Source organism: Rhagoletis pomonella, unplaced genomic scaffold, assembly GCF_013731165.1.
Source record: "Rhagoletis pomonella isolate Grant_MI unplaced genomic scaffold, Rhpom_1.0 Rhpom_scaffold_00006, whole genome shotgun sequence".
Lineage (NCBI taxonomy): Eukaryota > Metazoa > Arthropoda > Insecta > Diptera > Tephritidae > Rhagoletis > Rhagoletis pomonella.
In genome coordinates, this window is record NW_023458560.1 from 32,151,319 (window position 1) to 32,164,014 (window position 12,696).

At 40.6% G+C, this 12,696-nt stretch overlaps 1 protein-coding gene across 1 annotated transcript; it reads left to right on the forward strand.

Annotated features, from left to right (window-relative positions):
- The first annotated feature begins 593 nt into the window (after positions 1–593).
- On the forward strand, positions 594–12,451 carry LOC118741870 (nesprin-1-like). Its single transcript, XM_036473846.1, has 5 exons — positions 594–605; positions 678–950; positions 8,709–8,872; positions 8,944–9,220; positions 9,329–12,451. Exons 1-5 carry the CDS (start codon positions 594–596, stop codon positions 12,008–12,010), a joined length of 3,408 nt encoding a protein of 1,135 aa, XP_036329739.1. The 3' UTR covers positions 12,011–12,451.
- The last annotated feature ends 245 nt before the right edge of the window (positions 12,452–12,696 follow it).

Genomic DNA, 12,696 nt, shown 5'->3' on the forward strand with positions numbered 1-12,696 from the left:
TCGAAAGACAGGGCAGAGCTTTAAGACAGTCGCAGTTGAAAGACAGTTGCAAAAAAATGGCGCAGTTAAGCTCAGTCCTTGAAGAAAAACTGTGGTTATTCAAGCGAGGCGGAATGTGAATTGTACATATATTTCTTTCAGTTGTTGAACTGAAATCAAACTGCAATTATACTAAGAACAAACATATTTTCCGTGAACTTCGATTCAACTTTGTCAACACTTTAGCAACTTTTTGCTGTTGCACTGTTCGCAATGCGTTTTCATAATTTCCTAAGAATGCCGATTTTGTCTCTTCCGTCCAGAAATTACATGCATAGGCAAATTTGCTCAGCAAGTTACATACTTTTACAGCACTTTTCGTAATTATGTACATATGTATGTAAGCATTTGTGATTTATGCTTTTCATTTAAGCAAGTCACGACAACTCTTTTATTGTTATTTCGCTAAGTTTGGTGAAAGAATGCCGTTAAATGCTGGCAAGCAAAAGTTTTTGCTAAACAGTCGCGACTTCTTACTCACATACATGAGCATAATACATGCAAACTTTTACATATGTTTTTTTCATTTCATAATTACTGTTTACTGCATTAAAATGCCGCTATTTGTTAATTGTTATGTTCCTCTACTCACCTATTTATTAATCGTTTTCTCTACACTTTTCTCTATTTCTTTGTAGCGTGTTCCACCGCTTCGTGTTGACGATTTAATCAACGATTTACGCGATGGTACCAAACTTATTGCACTCTTGGAAGTGCTATCCGGCGAACGTTTGCCCGTGGAGAAGGGTCGCGTTCTACGACGTCCGCATTTCCTCAGCAATGCCAATACAGCCTTACAATTTTTAGCCAGTAAACGTATCAAATTGGTGAATATTAATCCGGCAGATTTGGTGGATGGGAGACCACCAGTTGTGCTGGGTCTGATATGGACCATCATATTGTACTTCCAGGTAAGTTGAAGTCTTTTAAGCAAAATAAAAAAAAAGAAATGAGCACAACTACATTTAATCTAAATAACTAGGAAAAATATAAATTATTACTCTAACATGAAAAAAATGATTTAAGAATGAAAATATTTCTACGGCACCCTGTAAGTGCACCATAAACACACATATTTAAGTATGTACTTAAAAAAAAAATCCGTAACAAACTCTCCTCAAGTTTCTTAAGAAAATCCTAAAAATCCATTCTTAATCTAGTACCCACTCCCACCACTGTATCTTTTATCATTTTAATATCAGAAGCAAGTGAAGCCGCTTGTGGTATTAGAGATTTTATTTCGGAAAATCGATTGATTAAGATAGTTAATTAGTTAATTTTTGGATGTAACAGAACAAGAGACACCGCGACCTAAAATATCTTGTGTATTTCTTAAAGATAGAGTCCCTAACCCAGTGTGGCCAAGATACCTTCGGCTTCCCTAATGAATCCTAAAAGGGGCTTGGTAGGCGAATTCCTTATAGCAAAGGTTTCGACTATTGAAGATTTAAAATAAATCGGTCTTTGTCGGACTAAAGCCGGACAGTGACAGGGAATATGCTCCGAAGTTTCATCATAATCGGGGCAGAGCCGGCTTCCGACTCTGTGATCACACCTATTCGGTGTAGGTGGAATCACAATTGATTGTGACCGGTCAGGTACCCAGAAAGTAGCATGATGCCATTTCTATTTACTAAAACAATGCCGTTTCTGTTGAAGGGGTAGCCGAAGAGCCTGGCCTGTCTAAGACCCACCACCGCTTCCCAGCGCTTACTGCTTTCAGAGTGCACCCAATCAGTAATTATAGCTCTCGAAGAGGAACACCTGAGACAATAGAATGGTTCAGGTCCCGAAAAAGCAATTAACGATCCTAGCAGTCCTGTCTGCTCAATGAGAGCAAAAAACTAGGTAGACCTTTCGAAATTGAAGGCAACATGAGGTTTGCCCATCTCCAGCACCTCGATGTCTCCCAGTCATTGCTGAGCGAAGTATTCACCCAGTTTCTGATGGTGGTTTCGATAGCAGAAGATGCCAGTGCTATAACGGGTTGCGGACCGAGGAATGCTTGGTCTGAGCCAACGCTGATCAAGTGGTGACCTGGCACCCAGAGTGAAAAAAGCTTGTTATGTCTAGAAACATAATTTAGTTGAGACTTGCATTGCCGAACTAGTTTGGAAGTAGTTAGAGGGCTGGCCAATGCCTTAAGTGCAGGTAGCCCTTCACTGCAGACACGTAAACTCCTTTCCACCAAGTAGTCCATGGCCTTGATGATTGCAATTATCTCAGGCTGAAAGACCGAAACATACTGCCCAAGAAAAAGTGAAGCTTATCCCCATTAACTTCGATGAAGACCCGAGAGCCTGACCCAGAGTGGATTTGTGCTCAGCGCTGGAATTAAACCAGCATTCAGCCTCAGGGCACTCAACATTATAGAATCTCTTCTACAAAGGTAATGGTGACGTTCTATCCTGCAGCATTAAAAAGGCACAAGTGCTCAGATCTCTTCTACCAGTAACTTCAGCCTCGCCCCATTCAGTGTTATACCATTATCCGTTTCATTTTGGTGTGCAGGTAGCCTTTAAGGCTTTCCTACGTATGAAAACACAAAGTGACAGTAAGAGCAGCAGTGCATCAAGAGAAGCACCAGGTGTTATAGAGGAATCTCCCGTGCAGCACATGGCAATTATTCTTTGATGTTTAGCCCGCAGATTTCCCACGGTATTGATTGAGAGTCTGCTTCACCAGACCACTGACGCATAGCTGATGGGTCTGATCATAGAGGTATAAATCCAGAGTGCTCCCTATGGCGATAAACCCTACGTTTTGCCAAAGGCCTGTTTACATTGCCAAAATGCCGGCAATGCTTTGGACATCTTCACGTGAGATTTTCACGATAGTTTTGTATCCAGAATAACTCCTAGATACTTCACCTTGAGAGAAGTCTGAATTGCGACTCCTTGCAGTGCGAGGGGAATGAGACCATCCAACCTGCTCCTTCTAGTGAAGAGCACAACACTAGTTTTGGTTAGGTTAGCGGTGAACCCATTTCTATAACACCAAGTTCCAATCATATTCAGTATTGTCCGTGCTTTCCTGCAAACAGCCGGCCGTATAGCGTAGCTTGAGCGCAGATATCAGAGTGACAAGAAGAGAATCAATTACCAAGCGCCGGTGTAAAGGGGAAAGTACACCACCCTGAAGGTAGCGGCAGCATTGATAATTTACCAGTACAGAATCTACCCCATGCCGTAGAGCAAAATTGCACATGCTATAGAAGATGACATTGTCAAAACACCCTCTATGTCTACAAAAATGCCCAAGGCGGAACTCTTTCTTATTGATGGCATTATTAGATCTGGCAGTTCTGGGATTTCCCTGCCCGATAGGCATGTTGAGGTAAAGAGAGAGAATGTGATGAGAGCGCCTCCCTACGAATGCGCAACTCTACCAATCTTTCCAGACATTTTAGGAAGCATGAAGGATGTCATGCTAATAGGGCTGTAGCTTCTGACGCTTGTATAGTCATCCTTACCATGCTTCGGTATACAATCGATATCAACCAGCCTCCAAGGTTGTGGTATAGAACCCTGTACTCCAATGCGTTACAAAATGAAAAAGTTTATTCTGTGTTTTATTTTAAAGCTTAGGTCGGTTTAATACTTTTCAGTCGCTTTTTATGAAACCGTTTGAAAGCTAGTTCATGTTGCTTTAATGGAATCTTCGTGACGCTGTAAATATCCCCTTTACTTTCCCTATACCTATCCCTTTCTTAAATATTGCAAAATTACTGCACATTAAATGTACTTTCACAATTACATAAAAAAACACTTTAAGCTAAATAATAGTATACTTAAAAGTAATAACAGTGTAAAAAGTAAACATTTGTGTGTATTTCCTTTTTATCTCTTTGTCTCTCTTTTTGAAACGTTTTGATTTTTGAACTATTTAATTAATTTTTTTGCTAAAAACAAGCTTCATAAGAAGAGACGGAAAAAAGTAGTTGTAGTAATAAATTATGCGCCACAGGTAGGTTTGTAGTTGATGAGTGTTGTAAATAATTATGCATCTATTGGTAATAATACGCAAATTAATCGATTTTGGTGGTCTTAAATTTTGCCTTTATTCAAGTATAGATATACATACATACATATGTACCTACATTAGAGCGTACCACCTTACAGGAAAACAAAAGAAAGTTCACCGTAAATCACTGAGTCTTTGGCATTTTTGCAAGGAAATTTGGAACTTATATTTTTTTTGCCGAACCAAAAAATTTTGCAATGGCAACACATTTTTGGTTTTAAATAGTTCCTTATCAAAAGTTTAATGATTTTTGGAGAGCTTTAATTTAGTGGCTGGGTGGTACGTTAGGGTAACATGAACTGTGATCTGAGATCAAAGAACTTTGGAACAAACAGTTTGTATTCTCGAGACAAAAACATCCATATAAAATACTTTAAGATCCAATTGTAAATGTCGAAGATATGACGAAAAATATATGTAGAAAGGTGACCCCTATGATCGGCAAAAAAATTGTTTTACTTTTTTCCAAATTTCCTTGCAATTCTTCATTAGACTCAGGTACGGTCTAATGTACATACATACATATATAATACATATATTTATAATAGTACCAAGTCAGATATACCGCACATTTCACACAGTTATACGTAAGGTTCAGTGCATTATTTCTACGCAATTTATTTTTTCAAAAATAATATTTAAGTTCTTACATGTTCGAGCATATTTAAGCATATTTTTTTTAAGATTTTCGCAGAATATTTTACCCCTCTAACTGCCGTTTTCAGTGATTTTACATTGAACTTTTTTAAGATACTTATTTATGTATCAAAAAGACCCATTATGCTAGGAATTATGGGGTTAAAATGCTTTACGAAAAAATAGCCCGATAAATTTTACTAATGTCTCTTAAGCCATAACTAAATTTGAGGTTGAGGTCCCTTTTATGATGTTTTTTCTAATGAAAAAAAACCACAATAGGCTGCGAATTTGGAGATCGCCACATCTCTTTATCAGACTTACACCCAAGCGTACAAATCAGGTCTTCCACTTACTGAGCTAATTTCTTCGTACCATGTAAATTGTTCCTCTTTGCTTTCAAGCTGTGGTTCGTGCAATGGTACCATGCCTTAGACAGCATGAAGAAAGCTGTGCGACCGACCAGCAAATCTACATAAATACTACACTCTGACAGCAGGGCGGCGTTCCTTGTCTAGAAAGCATTCGCGGTCACAATGCATGGCATTCCGAGTTTAACAGAATCTTGCATACTGCGAGGGCTGCTGGATATTTTTGTTGTTCTAATGGCTACTTAACCCTGCCTAGATCCACTAATGGTTTTCAAATCAAGTTCAACTAACGGCAGGCCCAAGAAACCTGTTGTTTCGATTGTTGTTTGGATGTGGTCGTATCAAAGAGAGAAAGGTTTGAACTGAGTGGGTTTATGGGGGCAAGTGAAGATGTGATTAGTATTATGTAAACCTTCACATGTAGGATATTCGATTTGAATACTGGGACCTACATAGTGTGAGTAAGTTGAAGTTTAACCTACTATAATGCCCCAGGAAAACGGTGGTCTCGCGCGGCAGCTGAAGATCTTCCTCTGTAATAGGCAATGGTTAAATTCCTATAATGTGAATAGGATGTTGTCATTGTCAAAGCATATGAACCATTTACCAGGACGAGTATCATGTGTGACTTATAGTATATAGTTTCTGTACGACGAGAGCGAACTTTACTTCCAAATTGTCTACTTAGTTTAGAGGGCAAGAGTGATTCTCCGGTAGATTTTATGACTGATATTATTATCGTTGTTAATGGTTGTTCTAAGATAGGTGAGTTCGTTTATTTCGAAATTATAGACGTTAACAGTGCAGTGAGTGTTTGTTTGAAGTCAGGAGTCTTGACGCAGGAGGTGATTTGTCTTGTCCCCATTTTCCTCCCGATCCTTTCGATTTGCTTGCACATACAACTTGGAAAAGGCTGAACAAAACGGGGAAGTTGTAGGTACGTAAAAAATGCCCTCGAGCGATTTAGTTCTGCAGTCCTTATCTTCTGCAAGCTGCCCTGTCTGAACTTCGTTTGGCATCGAAAGGGTTGGAGATGCCCATCTTAAATTTGTCATTTGTTCAATGCCATTTTACTTCGTGGGATACTAAATTCAATTTTTCAGCCGCGAAAAAGCTATTTGAACCTCGTCAGAGTCGGGCGGTGGACATCGTTCACGTCGTCCTCGACTGTAGGCTTGGGCTCACCTACTTCACTGGTTTCAGGCTGTAAACATTCAATAAGGTCGAAAAGTGTTCTGCTCGTAATTGAAAGTAGGTTTAGGACTTTGGTGTTCGCTAGATCGTGATGGTAGTTCTTACAAGAAATAAAAATTTCGGGTGTTTCTTTGACCAGGCTTTTTATTTTTTTGTACGCAAAATAATCTTCACCACTTCAGCGTACAGTATCGCACTGTAAGCAACATATTTTTTCTCTGCAGCGGCGCATGATTCCTCGTCGTACCAATTGCTCTTTCCGGCTTGCTGAAATCGTACTATTTCCTGTCCTCTCAGAGAGCAGGTAGGATATTCGAGTGGATAAGAACCAGCATCTTTTCTTCAGTTGCAGGGCGCATAATTTTTGAAGCACAAAGACGAGTGCGTATCTTGGCTGCAACAAGAGTCAATGTTTAGTCCTCAAAAGGTTCGTATGTACATCTAAAACAACGAAGAGTGCCTTCTGCGTATCATAATATCTTGGACTTGGTTTCTCGTTTTTCAACCTGGCTAAAGTATTGAAGTCTGATCTATCCTTTTATGCTGGAGCCTAGTAATGTATAATACAATGTTTCGGGCCACGGCCTAAGTCCGATATCAGACAGCTCATGGTTGTATCTATATTTTTAGACGATTGCATCAGTGATATCTACTTTTTCTACCCAGACTTTGAAATCGCCAATCATGATTGATGCTCTCGTAAAAGTGATCTGCGTTTTCATACTCTTTTCCTCCTTTGTGGTTTGGGCGTAAATGAGCGATATCCGGATTGTGGCGAGAAACTCGTTTGCCTGCTTTATCGACAGTACTAAGTGACGCAGTCTCTCTACATCCTTAAATCCAATACCGAATTAGGCATGCCTTCCGTGCCAGTATACGTCTCTCTGAGAACTTATGAGTACTAAGTGCAATCGGGTACTTTTCGACGATACCTTGGGGAGTGTCGAGCATATTCGCGAGACTGCATGAGTAGAGATATCGATAATATGGTGGTATAAGATGAATATTACCCACAGATAGCGCCCCATTTTTAAATGACATAAACTTTTGAAGTGAAATTTCTTTAGCGGCGGTAGTGAATTAAAAAATCTTCACGGAAATGTGTGAATTTGCGATGCAACAGAAGTGCATCCATTTTCCCACTAAGCCGTTGACGAATTCAAAGACCATTACCGAGCCAAAGACAAATATTGCGACGAATACGAAGACGTGGGCGAAGGTGAATACGAAGACGAATACAAAAACGAAGTCAAATACGAATATACAAAGGGGACTATGTACTAAGACGAGTTAGAAAACAAGTAGAAAGACCAAGGCGAAAAGTGAAGAGTAGTATAAATGTTAAATGAACTAGAAATCATTCGAAGGAAGTTTCACTTAAGTTTTTTCTTTATTTGATTACAACCCTGATCGGGTACTGGTCGCAACAAAGTTTTCGTTTCACTTCATTCTGCCCTAATTTCCTTTACTCGAACCGATAGTAGCGAACTCTACCGAAAACTAGTTATATTAAGTAAAGCGCAGCTTGAGTAGCAAAGCAGCTGATTGTTGGTGGTTTTCTAGTACTTTGGGGAAAAGTCTCCACTAGGGGTGTTTGTGCCAAAACGATAACGACCCATCGTAAAGAAAATAGGCACTTTTGTGGGTTCGTTAACTTTTGGTTGGTCCTCAACTCGGGTGCACCTCAAAACAAGGTTTTGTTTTTGGAATTAGTATTGGATAGCATAAAAAAGTGGTTGCATATTTCAAGAGGACCTATTTGTTTTTTTTTTTCTGTGCACTTTCATGTTCTTTGTATAAAGATTTCGTCTAAGAATACCCCTAGTGAAATTTTGCGGGTAATAATTTTCTAGAACATTTTAAAACTCTAGCGACCTCATAAATGCCATTTTATTGAGACTTTCCAAAAAACAGGTCAAAATGAGCCTTTCGTGAGAGAGCTGATGGGCTAAAGTGTTCTAGAAAATTATTCCTCGTGAAATTTTAGTATACGTGCCCCAACTATATATTTCGCACCAATATAAGTTTTAACCCTTTTTTCTCCTACCTATTCTAAAAATACTTAGGCAAAAAACTGCAAATTTAATATTACCATAAAGAGAAAATTTTATCTGAGAATTCAAAAAGACTTGGAGGTTTTGCTATACGAGTCTAGGTCTTACATCTTGAGCTGTAATCAATCCGCCCCAAAAATGCAGTTGCACTGTGTTATAAATAAATATGTATTCCATCCATCACTTTTAAATACGTACACATTTTTACATGCATAGGATGGATTTCGAACCTAAATTTTAGTATTTTCTTTAGATTATATCTAATCTCTGTGTTAAACTAAGTTGATTAATTAATTTCAAATATTTTGTTATTTTATTTAATTTTTTCTCAAATCTTTATGCAAGTTCTTCTACTTAATATATTATTTTATTTTTTTTCGCCCCTAACCAGATTGAGGAGAATAGCCGCAACCTTGAATATTTGGGTCATGGTATTAGCGGTTCGGTTAGTTCTCTCGACAGCGTTGGCAAAACTGTCAGCGATCAAAAGGCTGAGAAATGGAAGCAAGGTGCTAGGAAGACACTGCTGAATTGGGTTACCAATGCCTTGCCAAAGTAAGTTTTACATACAAACACTTTCGCAAATTATCCCATTTACATTTACCATCTTTTTGTACCCTCCACAGAGACATCGGCATTGAAGTAAAGGATTTCGGCGCCAGTTGGAGAGATGGTGTCGCCTTCCTAGCCCTTATCGATGCAATCAAAGCGAATTTGGTTAATTTGGCTGACTTGAAAAAGGCCAACAATCGTCAACGTCTAGAAACTGCTTTCGATGTGGCTGAAAGTAAGCTGGGCATTGCCAAATTGTTGGATGCTGAGGATGTGGATGTACCAAAACCGGATGAAAAGAGTATAATGACATATGTGGCGCAATTTTTGCACAAGTACCCTGAACCAAAAGTGAGTAGTAGAGTAGTAATTTGCATACAAACACTCTGAGTCTCTCTACTTGTAATTACTCTAACACACACTCTCTCTTTCTCTCTCTCTCGATTTCAATTATTGTAGGGTGGCTCACGTGATACATCACACATACAACAGGAATTGGATGAACTACGCCGTTTCCTGATAGAAAAGACCACAGAATATGAGCCCATGGTCATGTCGAATTCATTCCCGCGTGATTTCGCTGAATATCTGATCGCACGTTCGGAGATTGACGCCCACTTGCCGGTCTACAATCGCCTCAAGCAACTGATGGATAGTCAGAGCGGCTTCCTACAAGTGCCACGCCCGGTGTGGGAGGACATAAATGCATTGTGGCAACGTTTGCAATATCAAATGAACTATTGGCTGTGGTTGTTGGATTCAGAGTTGCCCGGCGAATTCGGTGTGGTCGGCAAGTGGCTAGCGGACGCTGAAAAATTACTAACGGACAATGAGATACCAAGTGCCATGAATGAGGAGACAGCATCGGTGATAAGTAGAAAGCTGGAGGAGCATAAATTATTCTTTGCCGATTTGCCACGTATAATGGCAATGTTTGAGAATGCCAAGCGTTCGCCACTGGTGCAACAAGTGCCGCTTGAGCAGTTGCGCAACATGAAACGCCGGCTGCAAGAGGTGGCACCCAAGGCGGCCGAACGTAGAATACGTTTAAAGTTCCTGGAACATAAGTGCTGTCTCATTGCTTTCCTCAATTTGGTTGAGGACAAAATGAAGGGTTGGACTGGCAAGTATGGCTATGAGGAGAAGGCCAGCCAGCAATTGGAGCAATACAAGAATTTCGTATCGCGCAACAAAATTTTCCAAGAGTTCCAGAAGGCATTCGTCGACATGCAACAAGTGGTGGACGAATACAAGCGTGAGGGCAATGTACTGCGCAAAGACATAACGGAAATCGATCGCTTCATGTACGAGACCGAGGAGCGTTGGAAGCGTGTCTCTATGGAGCTTAAGTGCTGCCAGAACTCGCTGGAAGAGGTTGTGAGCTGTTGGAAGACCTGGAACCAGTTGGCGCCCACTTGTGAGGAGTGGCTCAATTTCGCCGAAACTAAACTATCGCGTACCGAAGATGAACGCTTGGAGTTCTTCCAAGACATAACCACATGGAAGGATAAATTCGATGCAGTCGCCAATGCAGCCAATTATTTGATCGCTTCATGCGAGGATGGCATCGCACACAACCTGCGCCAGAAGCATGGCAATTTATCGGAGCGCTTCGAGCGCCTCTTTGCCAATACCAAGCAATACATGCATGCGGGTGACATCATACGCGCACGCAATGAATACAAATCCGGCATTGAGAAGCTCTCACAATGGCTGCGTCATGCGGAGCAGGTGCTCGAACAGCGCCAAATGCTCGGCAACACGCAACAGATTACCAAATATGGCGAGGAGTTGCAAAAGCTGGCTAGCGAAATTGATGACAACGAGGAGCTCTTCAAGACGGTCAGCCGCAGTTTCCAGGGCCTCATTCAGGACTTGCCACGCGATGAGGTCGACAAAATGATGAAATTACTCAAGCAGGAGAAGGAGTCTTTGGTGTGCATACGCGCGCAAATACCAGCCAAATTGCATCTCTTTCACCAGCTGCTCATACAGCAGGAGTCGCTCGAGGCGGGCCAAAAGGAGATACATCAATGGCTGAACGATGCAGAGGCGCTGCTGAGCACGCATGCACTCTCGGGTGGACGCGATGCCATAAGTGAGGAGTTGAACAAACACAAGACCTTCTTTTCGCGCACCGTCTACTATCGTTCGATGTTGGAGAGCAAGAATAAGGTTTTCCAGAATCTGCTGAAGTCGGTCGCCGCCGATGACAATATCGACACCTCGCAAACGGCGCACAACATGCAGCAGCTGAACGAACGCTTTAACTATGTAATACAGAATGCTGAGCAGTGGGAGCAGCGATTGAATAATGCCTCACGCGGTTGGAACGCCTTCAAAGAGAATGAGCACGTTGTCAGCGAATGGCTAACGCAGGCCGAATCTATGCTTATCGAAAAACACATCGAATCGAAGACCGTAATCGAGACACAAAAGTACTTCTTCGAAAACGTCAACGAGCGCTGGATGCACAATCTGGTGGAGTCGGCGCAGGACTTGTTGAAAACACTGCCGGCGCAAGAGCAAAAGCCTGTAGTGGATACGGTCGAACAGCTGCAAGCCAAGTGGCAGCACGTCTTATCGCAAGCGCCACTGCATTTGTTGAAGCTCGAATTCCGTCTTGACGAATCGACCTTCTATCAGACGCTGCAAGAAGTCGAACAGGAATTGCATTTGGAGCAACAAGCTTTGAATCGTAATGAAGATATCAACTCCATACTCAATCGCAATGAGCAATTCTTCCGACAGCAGGGACCAATACCGCAAATTGAGAAGAGCTTGCAGAATATGCATCGCATTAGTCAAGCTTATGGTTATCAAAAGCCGACTGACATCAGCCTCGGTCAGGCCTATGACAGCGCTAAGCTGCAGTGGCAGCAATTGTCGGGCAGAATTGATGATATGCGCGAGACTCTGCAGCAAATACCGGCACAGTGGGACAGCTATCATGAGAAGTTCAAGGAGATGGTCGAGTGGATGAATATTGTCGATAAGAGTTTGAAGAATATTGTGAACGAAGTGAACAGCATGGAGGAGTTCGAGAAGGAAAAGGTGGTATTCCAGGTGAGAACAATTCTAAGACTTAATTACAAAATCTGTGTGGATATTGAAGCAAGGGAGTGGTCAAAGATCTTATGAGTATTTTTTCCGCGGGTTATCGTCAAAGTTTACTAAAGGCGGGGAAATGGGAGTTACTAGGAGTGACAAACCCACGAAGACTTTTAGCCATAGCCGTTCTAAAGACAGTTGAAAAGTATATACATACGAGTACCAGCATGGTCCTTGGTGGCGTTATTAATATTTCGGATATGAGGCATTCCAAGCTATTTCAACGAAAATTAAGTACTATTTTATTTTTCCATTTTGATATAAACTGACTACAATGTAGAAATACCTTTAAGGTATGGCAAAATGCGAGGAATGTAAAACAAATTTGCAAAAATTATACAACATCCAAAATATAAGGTCTCTCGGCGAGGGCCGTTGTTTATCACATCATAGCTCGATAAATATTGGTTGTATCAAAAAAAAAAAAAATCAGTTCATACTTTTTTATTGACAAAGAGTGCGAGATTTATAAAAAATTATTCATGCAAATTGCTAAAAATCCTAAAATATACATGTCACCAATAATAAAATCTCGACGTGCTAGAAAAAAGCCAAAGATGTATTTTAATTTAACATGACATTAAAAATTATAAATTTAATAATTTTTGCTAAAAAGATGGAGTTTTCCGCTTTATTCAAGTTATGATGTCATAAACAATGGCTTACGGCGATAAGGATAAGGATAAGGATAAGGATAAGGATAAGGATAAGGATAA